The sequence below is a fragment of the Pleurodeles waltl genome, chromosome 4_1 (genome assembly GCF_031143425.1).
Source record: "Pleurodeles waltl isolate 20211129_DDA chromosome 4_1, aPleWal1.hap1.20221129, whole genome shotgun sequence".
Lineage (NCBI taxonomy): Eukaryota > Metazoa > Chordata > Amphibia > Caudata > Salamandridae > Pleurodeles > Pleurodeles waltl.
In genome coordinates this window covers 747,316,511-747,330,374 of record NC_090442.1, presented here as the reverse complement: position 1 = coordinate 747,330,374, position 13,864 = coordinate 747,316,511, and the positions used below count along the sequence as shown (strand labels likewise).

The window sequence follows — 13,864 nt, the reverse complement described above, 5'->3', positions numbered from 1 at the left end:
TGCACCAGAGGGAGTTCTTCATCTTTTTTCTCCTGAGCAGCCTGATTATTTACTACACTGACTATTGGCACACAGGGTATACTGGTGTCACTGCAGTAAAGGTGAAAGTAAAACAAGCCGATGGGCTTGTTTTACTTTCAATGAATCAGTGCTTTGGGTCATAACTCAGCCCTCCATTCCTCCCCCCTTCCCTGGAGCACTGGTTTGTCAGGGAGAGGAATCGTTGAAAAAGGGACAATCTCCCCTTTCCAATTGTACCTCTACCCAGTGGATCCCTAGTCTGAGATCGCCAAAGGAGAGTGATCCCCAAGCAGGGTGCCACCCACTGGCCACCAGAGATAGGGGGAGCAGCCCTTCGAGCAAGGTCTTGTGCCCCCGTGATAATATGTTTCAGTCTTCCTGGCCCCTGGAGTAGGCAGCTGGGGCAATTACCCCAAATCTGGCCCCTTGGGTGGTGGGCACTAAGCCCACTAGACACCCAAGATTTCTTTTTAGTAAACATATGGGGGTGGAGCTGCCCAGGATGGGCATGACCAGTCCCCCACCCCAAATAAATGGACAGGGGTGTGAAATTTAATAAAGTATCTACTTGTCCATAGGACAGGCTGCTTCATAGATGTACTTGTCCCATAAAACAATATACTTGTCCCTTTGGTGCCATGTAGTGCAAAACAACAAATTATGGCACCAATCTCATTATGTAAGAGCTCTGATAATAGCCTCTCCAATTAGGCCAGGGCTAATACTATAGCAGGGCTTGAATACTAGCAACTTCCATAATTTGCCACCTTTTCGCAGATCTAAACACTGGTGCTGGAGGTAGCAGTAAGCAATAGTTCAAGGGTTGGAATGCCATTTTGAGTCTGTGCAAACCTGTGCAAGTCTTTGGGGGGTTTTCCCAGCTCTTCTCTAAACTAATCGTTTCTCATCCTGAGAAAGGTGGCAAATTTACTCCTGACTAGGGTCAGAAGTAAAACTTCCACAAGTGGGGGAAAAAAAAGTGGTTAAATGGAAAGTGAACTTGTAAACGCTCAGATTTTCCCATGAGCAAATCGACACCTGCAGATTTGCTTGTGCTAAAGCACAGTTCAAAAATATTTTCTAGGAGTACGATTTCCTGATCTACTTCTGTAAATTCATGAAATACATACCACTGGTGCACAGCTGTTACTTGCTTTAAGAATTGTCCCACTAATTAGGTCTGGGGTTAACCAAGACCTTTTGTTTTATTAAAATTCTGTCTCTTGCTATCCATCTATCAGCTGACTTCACTGTGGCTGATAATACTAGCAGAATCCTCTCCCACTCAGCATCTGGATACTCTCAAGGGTGAGAAGTTTTGCACTCTACAAATCCATGTTACAATGCAATGAGAGCAGCCTGCTCTTTCACAAGGAGCATATGGGCACAAAAAGTAGTTTTATGTTCAGTACCAAGAACTACTATGGCAATGTGTGCTTTTTGGGAACAAAAATATTTTTGCTTTTGGTTAATATTTGGTACAATGATGTGGGCCCACAGCTTCCACAACAATAACGTTTTACAAAAAACATGTCAAAACAAACATGGACAAAATCAAAAGACTGACCACCAATGTTGGACCTATTGGCTTTGCCAATGCATGTTTATAGTCATGTATCCTATAATCTTGTTGAAACTGGTTACATTGACTTTCCATTAACAATATTTTTTGGAAATGCTAGCATGCATCAAGGCATTTAAGTATATGATGCTTAAAAGAAATGGTACCTAAAATTTCACAGTAGTTTAGCAAAAAGTGTTTTCCTAGTTGCACTTTTTGTGAACACTATTTTGAAAGCAAAAAATCAATCTTGCTTTCAAGCTTTGGCAAATATTTACACTTAATCAGAGAGCATTCTGGGAGCATTATACATTGTCTCATATTTTTAAACTTTGCAAACGTGTTTTTTTTTAATGGAACCACTGTCAGTAGTGGAGTTAGAGCTTACAAAATATATTTAGAACACTCATCCCAATAGTAAAAGCTTGGTATTAATGAACCATAAATACAAGTTCGAAACAGCATTAATATATAGACACAAATATTACCTCAGCTGCTGATAATTCCTTTTCCTGCTCTGTAATGTGGTACCATAAATTGGCAGCCAAAAGGTTTGTGCTGCAGTGTGTTGGGCCTGCTTGTCCAAAAACAAAATAAACCTCAAATCTTGCTGTCCTTGACCCCAAACAATATGTTCTAGGTGTTGGGCTTTAGGAATTCCACACCCCTGATATGGGGCAGCAGTCATCCTGCACCCCAGGGGCCAGATGGGGTTTTGAGGAGGCAGAAGGCCTACTAGGCACCAGGGATTTTCTTTTAAATATACGGTGAAAATTACCCCTAATGAACAACCTCACTAGACACTAGGGATCCATTTTTTTTTTTTTTTTTTTTTTTTAAATATAGTCGTCATGGCTGCCTAGGATGGTCATGCCCCCACCCAAAGTAAACGGGGCAAAAGTCTGTCTTCCCCAGCAGGGGTCAGATAGGCAGATGGGGTATTTACCCCCAATCTGCCCTCCACTGTCCTGGGGAGGTGCGACTGGGGCAGTAGGGTTTGGGAGGGCAGCTGAGACCTCCTTAGATGCCAAGGAAAGCTCTGGAGATTCCACTTGACACCAGAATTTTCCTTTTGCAGCAAAAGAAAGTGGTGCAGGTCTTGCACTCTGGCATAGGCCACATCCCACCCCAAAAGGGACAAACCAGCCCCTCCTCCCACCAGTGAAGAAAGGAAGTGTGCCCTCAATTTGCCACCAATGGGGAAGGGGGCACAAAGCACACTGTATGGCAGGAATATATATTTGTTTAATACAATGTGTTGGGTCTTGCCCATCATAACATCAGGCCCCACCCTCACCCCTAAGACCTCAGTCTTTATGCTCCCCTGTGAGCAAAGGCATCCCAATGGCAAGCATGAAGACATTTGATTATTTTGTGTTTTTACATATGGTAAGGAGACAGTGTATAACTCAATATCATCCCACTTGCAATGATGACCGGCTACACTTTTGGAGCATGGATAGGTTGCCACCGGAAGAAAAAAAAAAAAAAAAACTACCAGGCCCAGACAGTTCTGAAAACTAGACATCCGGGGGAAATCCAGAGTGGCATACTTCGCAGGCATCCCACAACATTTTCTTACCCACAATGCCCTGCACACCTCAAACCTTTGACAAAAATAAACGTTTTCTTCACATTTCTAAGAGGAAACGTCTGGAACATGGGAGAAGCCACAAGTTTCCTACCATACAGCATTCTACATGGAGCAATCAGCAAAAGGTGTCTCTGCAGCTGTGCTCAGTCACCCATGGAAACCCACCAACGCGACATTTTTGAAAACTAGACAACCAGGGGATTCCAGGGTGGTGTACCTAGTGTGAATCTTACAAGGTTTTCTTACTCACAATGCTCTTTAAACCTTAAACTTTGCCTGAAATCATAAATTTTCCTGACATTTCTGTGATTAAAACTTCTGGAATTCCTACCACCCAGCACTGCTCCATTTTTTCCAATAAAAACACTGCATCAATTGTATGGTTGGCCCTAGTGCCTGTGATAGGAACAGATCAAACAGAGGTCAATGAGAGTCCCCTCGCAAGGGGGAACCCATGTGCTGGCGAAAATTCATTTCCAACATCTTAAATATGAAACCCTCTACTGGCGAGAAAAGGGACAATGCATAATTGCTTCGAATTCCAGAAAACAAAACACTATCTTCCTACACATACAACTACCTCGTTATAATCTATTCAGTAAAGGCAGTTATTGTCAACATGGTTAGTCTTCTAATCTTTCCTAAACCTCACACTTAAGTGCAATAATGATGCAACATGTTTAGACCACATCTTCAAGCCTCAGGTACTTCCCTTGACTCAATCCACACAAGTCTTGCTACAGCCAACACGGTATTCAATCATGCACTCCATCAGGGCACCCCTGGACCAGTTACAAGTCGAAGCACTACACCGCCTCAATACTAGTTTGAATCACTAAAATGTTATAATCCAAAAAAAACTCCAAAAGCAACTGTCTCAGGTGGAAATCCTAAAGCACATTATGGATCCTCCCAGTCATTGGACCATTTGGCCCAGCACCTCCACTGGTTACTTTTAACCATATCTCACAAATGAAGCAGAAATTCGAAATACCTGTAGGGTGGCAGTAGGCTGCCTGAATGAACCTAGATGGCCTATGTTGGCATTCAAATATCAAGCAAGTGGAAACGCCATTGTGTCAGTGAAAATAACCTTGTCAGAAAATTGCAGGCGTTAAGAATCATCCAATTGCTCTTCTACAACAATCACTTCTCTTTAACAAAGCCTGTCCTGTATACCCACCATCAGCAGTCCCAAAAGTGTCTGAGATGGTCCAGCACCTTTGAGGGATAGTAATGTTTGGCTCAAAGAAGGCAGCCCTTTAGATCACCACAATCTTCTTGTACTTTAGTTGCAGGAGCTACCAAGCCAGTGTACTCCAATGGGCTTTTACATAATTGCAGCTTGCGCTATAAATCTGGGTTGAATTCCCTGCAAGGGGTTGTAGGCAAGTATGTCGAGATCAAAAAAGATAACTACAAGAGCGGTGATGTTTTCTACCCCATGTTTATACTTAACTATATTAAGGATTTTCTATCATATCAGTGGATCAGACCATGTTCTGCACAAAAGGACAAAACCTTGCAGCTGTTCTCATGTCTGCATAGAAGTTATTCCTATTTGTGCCAGGCAGAAAAGATTGATGAGGACCCTCCAAAATACTAGCATTCATCTGGCTGTCTCGAGCAATTACAATTTAGTTAACTGTAAATTGTTATTCTGTGCCCCCCTTCCATTATTGCAGGTAACCGGGCCACTGGAATTATGTGATTTTGCGGCTACGGCATTTTTCACATTTAGACACTCCATCTGCTGCATAATTTACAGATTTTAACAGGAAAATTGGTTTCTAGGTCAAAAGTTTCTAAAAAATGCAGCAACACGTGTTGCGCACTGGAAAGCACTTTGTAAAAGTTGACTGGATACCTTTCTATTGCTTATTTCTATAACTGGGTGTTAAACTGGTACTGATGTGCAACCTATGCCCAAACCAGTGTCAAGTGGAAAAATTAGAAAATGATGAAGTAATACCATCACAAAATGTGCTGCATTATTTCTTGCCGCATAATTTTGCCCTCCCCTGCTGCATAATTCCAGTGGACCTGCAAATAACTTACAGAGTGCTGAGGAGCTAATTTCCACTGGGAAGGTAGTATTTTTAGGTTGAAGCAAACTGTAAACGATCGAACCAAACTGATGAAAAAAAATTAAAAAGCAGACAGACGCAGAAGACGATCGGTCCGCCTGCAAGGCTACGCACAGCAAGATCGCTCAGCGCAAACAACAATGTCAGACTACCAAACATGATAGGTCTTTTGAAAAAAAAAAAACAGGCTACTAGGTTGGGCAAAAGCCTGCTGAAAGCAGAGGTCTATGAGCGAGAGAGAAAACATAATATGGCAGTTTATTGCCAAGGCTAAACATGCAGGCACTGCCGAAACGTGGCTGTTAAAATAAATAGTGTTTACACATTGAACACTGAATTCCTTAAACAATGTTCTCATGCAATTATAATCAAATGCCAATGTTTAGATTGATTAGAAATTTTAAAAAATGGCAAACTATTTCAAACCTCCCTCCCTCAGCTCCAATAACACATTCATTTGGGGAAAACTGCCATTTCACACGCTTTCATGTGTGAAGCTGTTTTATGGGTCACAGAAACACTACTCTAGCCTTAATGTGAAAACCTAGCATCAAGTAATAAGACCGCCCAGGTGGTGGTATTTCTCCGTCCAGTTTTACTGGCTGGTCCTAATGAGATCCTGTAAAGGATAAACTAACTTTTTGAGACCCATACGACAGCGCTACAACAGGTGCAATCAGTATTTCCACCAGGTTAAACACTGATGCTAATTTAGAGGTAAGCACAAACTGAGTTTGAACCTACAACTCGCTAATAGCGTATGCAAATTGGGACCAGAAAGAAGCTCAACTTGAGAGAAGGAAAGATGAATACAGAACTTGGGCTAAAGTGGTTTGCCAATTCATTGACTTGCAGTCCATTGTTGCATGGGCAGCATTTATAGCCTGGGGAAGAGCATTGAAGATCAGACCGAAGACAAACTCAGATTAAGTGATCTCCTTCAGAATGAAGGGGCTTCATCTTGACTATTTTACAATCTGCTGTTGGAGGTAGGGGAAAACCAGTGCTGTTTCGTGTTAGAGGCTTCCACCTTCGTGGATGTGCTGAAGGGGATATGAAACCTTGCCTGCAAAAAACTAACTGTGAAATACTAGGCACGAAGGCCCCCTGAACATGAGGGTGTGTGAATATCAAATGTATCTAAAAGGAGTCCTAATCACCAAAAGTGCACAGAAAGCACTACATTTAGAAATTCTAAAACCTTATATCACTGATAAAACCAGAAGGTGTAATGGTGCATATGTTGTAATATGCATTGCACTCTAAATAGGAATGCAATTAGGGAGTGTTCAAAGCCACTTGCAGTTTGATTACCAATTCTCTACCTCATGTTTCGGTAGGAATTCTGGTGTTCACTATGCAAGCAGCTAGATCTCTCACCACACCCACATACCTAAAACATCCAAACATCCTCACACTTGCCTACTATCAATGGCAAACACCAGTTTAAGATCTAGAACGGAATGTTTTAATCCAAGGCAAGAAGAAACTGAACCAAGTAGGTAGGCTCTGGGAGGCCATGGGAACAGCAGAAAGTATGCCATATAAATACATACTGAATATCACAATAAAACGGGAAATTTGCAGCTCCGATTCCAAACTCGGCTCAGGAAGTGTGCGCTGTAATGGGACACTACTGCTCGACTGTTGTATGCTACAACCTGACAAGATGGCTCAATGAGTTAACACTTGTTGGCGACACCTATTTAGACCTGCATCTCACCTGCAGATCCATAACAAGGTCGATACAGTCTTCAGTCCTTTTGAAGTAGGAAAGTTGAGCCTTAATAAATTGGGTAGTGGTAACAGCCATGTAAAAAAAAATATTACTATCTGATATTGGTCTGGTATGAAACTGGTCTGATCATGACAAAATGTCAAGGACTCTAAATATTTATAGCTTAAGAGGCCCCTGAACTAGCCATGAAATCTCTTGGTGATATCACCTATTTCTCGTGGGTCGTTATGTGCCGCCAAGGGTCAACTGGGGGTGGAAGGAATCTAAGCCAACGCCATCACTTCCTTCTCCAACCTGAAGGACCTATTTAAGGGGATGGGTAACGTTCAAAGACAAGTACATTACAAAATGCATGGCTGCAGCTCGCAGATCCTTTAACGAAAGGATCCATTTTTAAATAAGCACCTTTTCCATTATGAAACAGGAAACGCAGAAAACCAGTGCCCCATATACAGATACAAGGTCAGCACAGCACAGCACACACGCCTCTGGTGCTAGCTAATATTAACCTCGTGTCAAAGACATCAAACTGCTGGGCAGGGCTAACTTACTTACAGAAGGCACCAAAACGATTCACATGTTTGTACCCCAGCAACTACATATTAAATAAATAAATGGTCAACGGAAGATGCAAGTTACAATGGCAGCAGCAATAAACAAACTAAAATATTCAATGTCAGCACTTTGATAAGATTCCATAATATTGTTAATAAATGAGCAACTTATGCCCACTAGCTTTTTTCACTCGATAAAAAAATTCAAATATCAATGCAGATGGGGGAAAATCCTACTTTGGAAATTTGACATCCGTTATGATAAAGTACACAACACTGCCAGCAGGGGCTAGGGCTGACTGACGTGTCCTTAAAGCACTGCTATTGTCACTAAGTCCTATACACGCAGAACTAATCTCTACTTATGGGGTGAGCTGCTGAAACCAATCTAACATGAGCATTAGCAACTGCCAGTCAGTAGCAGCAGGTGTTCGGACCGACAAACGTGTCCTTAAAGCACTGATATTTCCAAAGAGCCACTGCCCATAAAGGGTGACCTGTTGAAGCCTTTACTAGACAGAGGGTACGCACAGCCACGGAACATTCTCAGAGTGCCCTCTGCTCAATCACCGTACACAGCCATTCTCCAAAAACGTACTGTAACAAAGGCTGTTTACAGTGCGACTGCTGAGAAAGCAGGAGTGCAAGGTCCAGCCAGGCCCAACTACAGAGCACATGGCACACTGCTGCGTGCAGAAATCAATGACAGAAAACCATCCAAAAAGAGTGGATGAACGGAGACCAAGACTCAATTCTACAAACAGAAGCTAGAAAGAGAGAGGGACCGGGAGGTTATACGGTCCAGTGTAGTCTCCCAATAATATAATATGCAAAAGGTACACTGTTCAATTCTACAAACACCTTACAAGTGGCACAGGAAGTTAGCTGGCACTCCCTACTTATGGAATTACCAATACCAAGGGTACAGGCATCTCTGGCCGATTACAAGATAGACCTAGGAAATGCACTAAATAAATAGCAATTACCAGTGTAAAAGGGTATACCTATCTCCGTTCCTTGCCTTATACTTAATCCCTCATTTATTGCTAAATTTCTCGTCTAGCTTTTGCCTTTCCACTTTAGGTGTGAAGTGGAAGAGATAAATACCACGTCTGTTGTAAATGTGCAGTCCATATAATTCCGATAGGACCAGTAACTCAAGTTACTGGCCACATAAGAATTAAAAGCCATTTCGTAATGAGTGCTCCAGTGTCCCATTCTACTAACAGCTGTACTTTCGCAAGAATGTCTGTCCTTTAGTTATTGAGGCTATCAATGACAGGGGGGTATATGTTCTAGACTGCAGAGACCAAAAACAATATTCTTAAAGCATATTGTTTAACTCCTGCCCGATTTCAGAGCATGGTGGGCAGTCCTAGACCACTTAATGCCGCTCTAGGACTACCCAATGATTACATGCATGAAAGTAGCGAACCAAGATGACAAACTACTGACGGAAATTTAGTTAGTAGGGACCTCAAAAGTGGTGACGAAAAGTACACCTGGTCCGATTTCCTTGTCGCTATCATTACTATACCTGCCTTATAAAAATAGAACAAGGTCTCATTTTAGAACAGTTTCTGAGCGACAGAAGCTACATTCGGCTACTGTATTAGGGATCAGACCAAACATGTACGTGCTAAAGTAGTTAAATTCTTAGGATGCTGAAATGCAATTTACAGGCAAACTGGGAAAATCAAAAGGTAAACTATGAATGTGATCTTTTTAACTAGAAGATACATATATTGGAGGTGCCATGTAGAATGCTTTTTTAGGATGTCGTTTCATTTGCTAATTACCAATGTTATTTATTTTAAGGGGATTGTCGACATTACATCTGAACTAGTTTTTAAAATGGAGGACTGTAAATAACGAGGATTTTTATTCTGCAGGAAATCCAGGGGTTTTCTGCAATTTACATTCGTCAGTAAAGGTTTAAATTAACTGTACATGCAGAGCATACCTTACATCCAATAGACCAAATAACACTGCATCAACAGAAAAGCTGATTCTTGTGAAAACAATAGAACTATACAGACAAACAATCCAGTATGCAGCAAGATCACTAGTGACCACCAAACGATGTACAAAGAGGAGGTGGAAAAGTGACTGTAGCAATGGTCGGTTGGATGCCCCTTGAAAATATGCTTAGGGACAAACCAAAGCTAGGTGGGTCCCCTGGCAAAATTAAGACCAATGAGCTGTAGAACTCAAATTCAACCACCTACCATGAGTTCACCGTGGGCTTTACCCTTTAACTGGAGAAAAGCTTTACAAAACAGGATCAAAACATGCACAAGATACGCAAGTAGTGCAGATCTCTTACTGTATCCAGGATCTGCAATAATAAAGGCAGAAAATATATATAGGAACAGTAGAGGAAAAACAATGGTGTATCAGACCTTGGGGAGAAAGACTGGCCATAGTTCAAAATCACTTCACTAGAGAAACATGTAAGGTTGATAATTAAAAGCCCAGCTAACCAACCTGTACAGCACGTTCCTCTGCAATCATTTAAGGAAATAACACTCAGATACCTACAAAGGCTCAAGTGGATGTGAAGCATCAGTGGCAGGGGCCAACGTGAACAGAATCTGCTTTGTAGATTAATGGATAGTACAGCAGTATCATTCATACAAAAATAACATCTGTTGAGCAATAAAGTAGAACAGAAAAAAACAGATCTTGACAATCTGCCCATGAGGACTCGAGCTGTATAGTCCCAAATGAAAGCAACAACCTAAAGATACACTCAAGATCGTCTAAATCTCTCTAACTTAAAAGCAAGAATCTTCCACTGAATAAAAACTACGGCCTTAAACGCTCAAGAGTTGCACCAGAATCCTTAGAGCCATCGCCTGTAGTCACTAACCGCTGACTAAGGGTCCACCGATAACCCAAAAGCCAAGTTTGTAGGTTATGACCATCAGACAAAATCTGATAAATTTTAGTTCAACATATGTCTTGCTGACTGAATTCAACATAAGGGTAGGTGTGAACCAATGTCAGTGTGTAGAGGTGCGCCCTAAGTACAATAAGAGTCCAACCTATCCTCACAAGCTGCACTCAAAGCCAGTAGCAGGTCTACACCAACCCCAAATTGTGATAACTTTGCAGACAAATGCAAAACAAGCACAGATGCAGGACAATACCTCTTAGTCCAAGAGCAGGTATCCAAATCCTGCAACCTTTTGGCTGGAATAAGATGAGACTCACAATGATTGATAAAGAATCCCTGAAATGTAAGCACTACACATCAAATTGGTCACCCAAAAAACCTAACAAGGAGGCCTTTTAAATAAGACTGACATCAGTGTCTCCATGACGTGAAGCAAGGCTGCAAGTGAAGGCAAACTGTAGCACAAAGTTAAAGTGAGGATCCATCCCTGTAAAACTTAAGCAGCTTAAGAGTCACAACCAGAAGTTGATCTATGCATCTGGAAGACTTAATGAAGACACTAATGGGCAGAATACCATATTACAGGCATAATTGGTGGAACATATCGAATCTGAGTTATTTATTTCTCCTCTATTGTGCTTGGAATTATCCATTTACCTTTTGACGATAAACAAATTTAAGTATAGCCCTTCCTTTCATTCAGTCTCCATGTGCACATGGCTAAATTAAATCATCTTCTGCACACACTAATCCAACACCGAGCCCTTCCAAGTGGAAAATCCGTGCAATACCACCCCTCAAAGGCCAGACTATAGAGGCAATGATGCTGCATAGCACTGCCTTTTATCCTGCTGCTCTATAGCAGAATGGCAGAAATGAGTTTGCAAAGTTTGGAAACCGTCCCAGCTCTTGGCTTCTTACAATCGGACTGCTTGCTTTGCTGGGGTCGTTGAAACAGAGAAGGATGTCTATTGTGTAAAACATTCAACCGTGCCACACATTTTAGTAGAGGTTTCAGACCAGTCACAACTTGCTCGACAAAGCTGACCAAATGTTCCCCACAAGCGGTTTAAAACCTAAGAACTTGAGTTCGGTAAGCAAATTATTCAGTGAACACCCCAGGATGGCAAGAAACCGTTATTATGCTTAACAAGACCACTAACATAAGTAAAGGAATGACACAACCTTTCTTGTATTACACACAACCCATCTTCCCTACCATCCAGCTCCACTTTTAACATACTTTGGAGTCCGACTGTGCTAGTACTTCTGCTAAAATATTACAACCGTAGTAAAACGCAGCTATCTCCCTCAAAGACGTGGTAGGGAGCTTGTTCAATTCCCACAGAGTATGAAAAACCCTAACTTTAACTACCACCTAAGGATGCCTCTTTTTGGTGAAGCGAAACTGAGTCTGGCAACAAACGCTTCCTGACACACCAAGGAACTGAATGGTACACGAGGTAACCATGTAAAACCAGGCAGAGTATCAACAAGCATGGCTGCCAAGCCAGTGTACAGTGCCGCATACAACAGCCATAAACAAACTTATCCCTTGGCGCCTTGGTCTCGGAGGGTGAACTTCTACTGCCACTGCCCATTTCCCACAGAACCGCAAAGCACATATGGATCGATCTGCACAAGTGGATCATTCGTCAATCTCAAACACCAAGATGGGATCTGCTGTTCTACCAGAACTTCTGTTTTCCCATGAATTAGAAAAACACATACAAAGTACTGATACCAATATATAAAAGCGACAATACAGATCCCCAATAATCAAATCTCATTGTTCCACACTAAATCCCAGCGTTCGGGTTTTGGTCAAGAGTGGCCTTAAACTAGTATCAACTGATAAAACAAAAAAAGTAGATCAATTCTTGAAGCGAAAGGTGTACGGTTGTGCAATGGTTTGCCTGAGCCCTGACGAACCTGAGTACCTTCAATAACTGAAAGACTGAAGTATTAACTTCCTGATCAGTATGTGACAAAATAAGTTCCAATCGTAGAAGGTTGTCTGTATTAGGCGACAGGAATCAACCATACATTGCGAGAACGTTGAAGAGTAGTACTGCGGTTTGTTGTATACTGTGCTGCGGTGTCAGTTGTCAAGTCGTATAGGCAGGGAAAATGTTTCATGTACTGTTTTAAGGGACACTGTCCGTGTTTTTTTTTTTTTTTTTTTTAAACACTGTTCTTATAGATCTTCCAAGAGTTTAAGGCATTCTTGCAGGTTTACTGATTTATGCATACGAGAGACAACTGCAATCGGTGCATGCTGGAATGTGATTTATGACGCTGGAGGCGTTGGTGATGCAAAAATATTCGTGGGAAAGGAAAGGTGGTCTTATAATGTGTGTAACAAAAACAGTAGTCAATACTATTTATGATGCGCTACACTCACTTTAAGCATGGGTGTGGGCAGACTGCAATTATAAGAGCACTACGCAAAGTTAAAGGCGGTATACATAAGCATTAGCCTGCTATGGATAACTCTAAGCAGGCTACGAGAAACTAAAAACTGACTAATCAGATGTAAAGAGATAATGCATACAGTTGGAAGAAGTTGTGATTTTGAAAGATATTAAGTAGTGTTCAATGGTGGCAAACGCTTTTGCCGGTAACAGATTACCCTCTCCATTCCCCTCTCTCACCATCTTAACGATGCCCCTCTGCAGAGGAGCAACTGGGACTGCAGGGGGTGGCGCTGCTGCTGAAGATGCCATGATTTCCCAAACAGGCGGCGGGTGAAAGAGTTAGGCGGGCTGGCAGCTGTCAGGAACCGGTGCGAGAGCTGCGCGCACTTATACTCAGGCACAAAAAGACGGGCCGGCGCCACACACACGCTATTTATCGCCTCACGCGCTTCTACATACACACAAGGGGGCGCACGTACTCTGCAAACCCGGAAGCAGCGGTCGCAGGACGCTAATCACGTTGCTTTCCAAGCCTCGATTTCAAGTCTTATCCTAGTTCTGGCGCAGATCTGGACGACGGACTAATACGACACGTTTCCTTTCCTGTTCGACCACAAGGAAGCGCGTAGACATAAGCAAGCGGATAACCCTGGTGGCCCAACACTTTTCTACATGTTGCAGAAGTACGATGCAAACCCGCCAGAAGTGATTACAGGCGGCGGGATTTTAATACAGAACTTGAATTGCTCTAGTATTTTGTACCCACGTACTTTTGCGATTTAGGGAAGTGTCCTCGTTTTATTTTTTTAAACAAAAACGCCAGGAAATAAATCCACATATCACTAAAAATGGCATTATGTACAACTGCTCTGAAGGAATAAGAATTGAAAAATATATCATAACTGTATGGCGGAATAGAGCTCTGGTGTGTCCAGAATGCTTACTCCATTGAACTGAAGAAGCTGCTAAGAGCTGCACTTTTCAGAGCTGACC

General features: G+C 42.1%; 1 protein-coding gene across 1 annotated transcript in view; it reads right to left on the bottom strand.

Moving 5' to 3' along the window:
• SND1 (staphylococcal nuclease and tudor domain containing 1) overlaps positions 1–13,390 on the bottom strand; it is a 1,722,638-nt gene extending 1,709,248 nt beyond the window's left edge. Inside the window, exon 1 of the mRNA XM_069229374.1 lies at positions 13,109–13,390. Within this exon, the coding sequence (XP_069085475.1) occupies positions 13,109–13,180 (72 nt within the window). The 5' untranslated portion in view covers positions 13,181–13,390. The remainder of the gene's footprint in view (positions 1–13,108) is intronic.
• Positions 13,391–13,864: the final 474 nt, after the last annotated feature.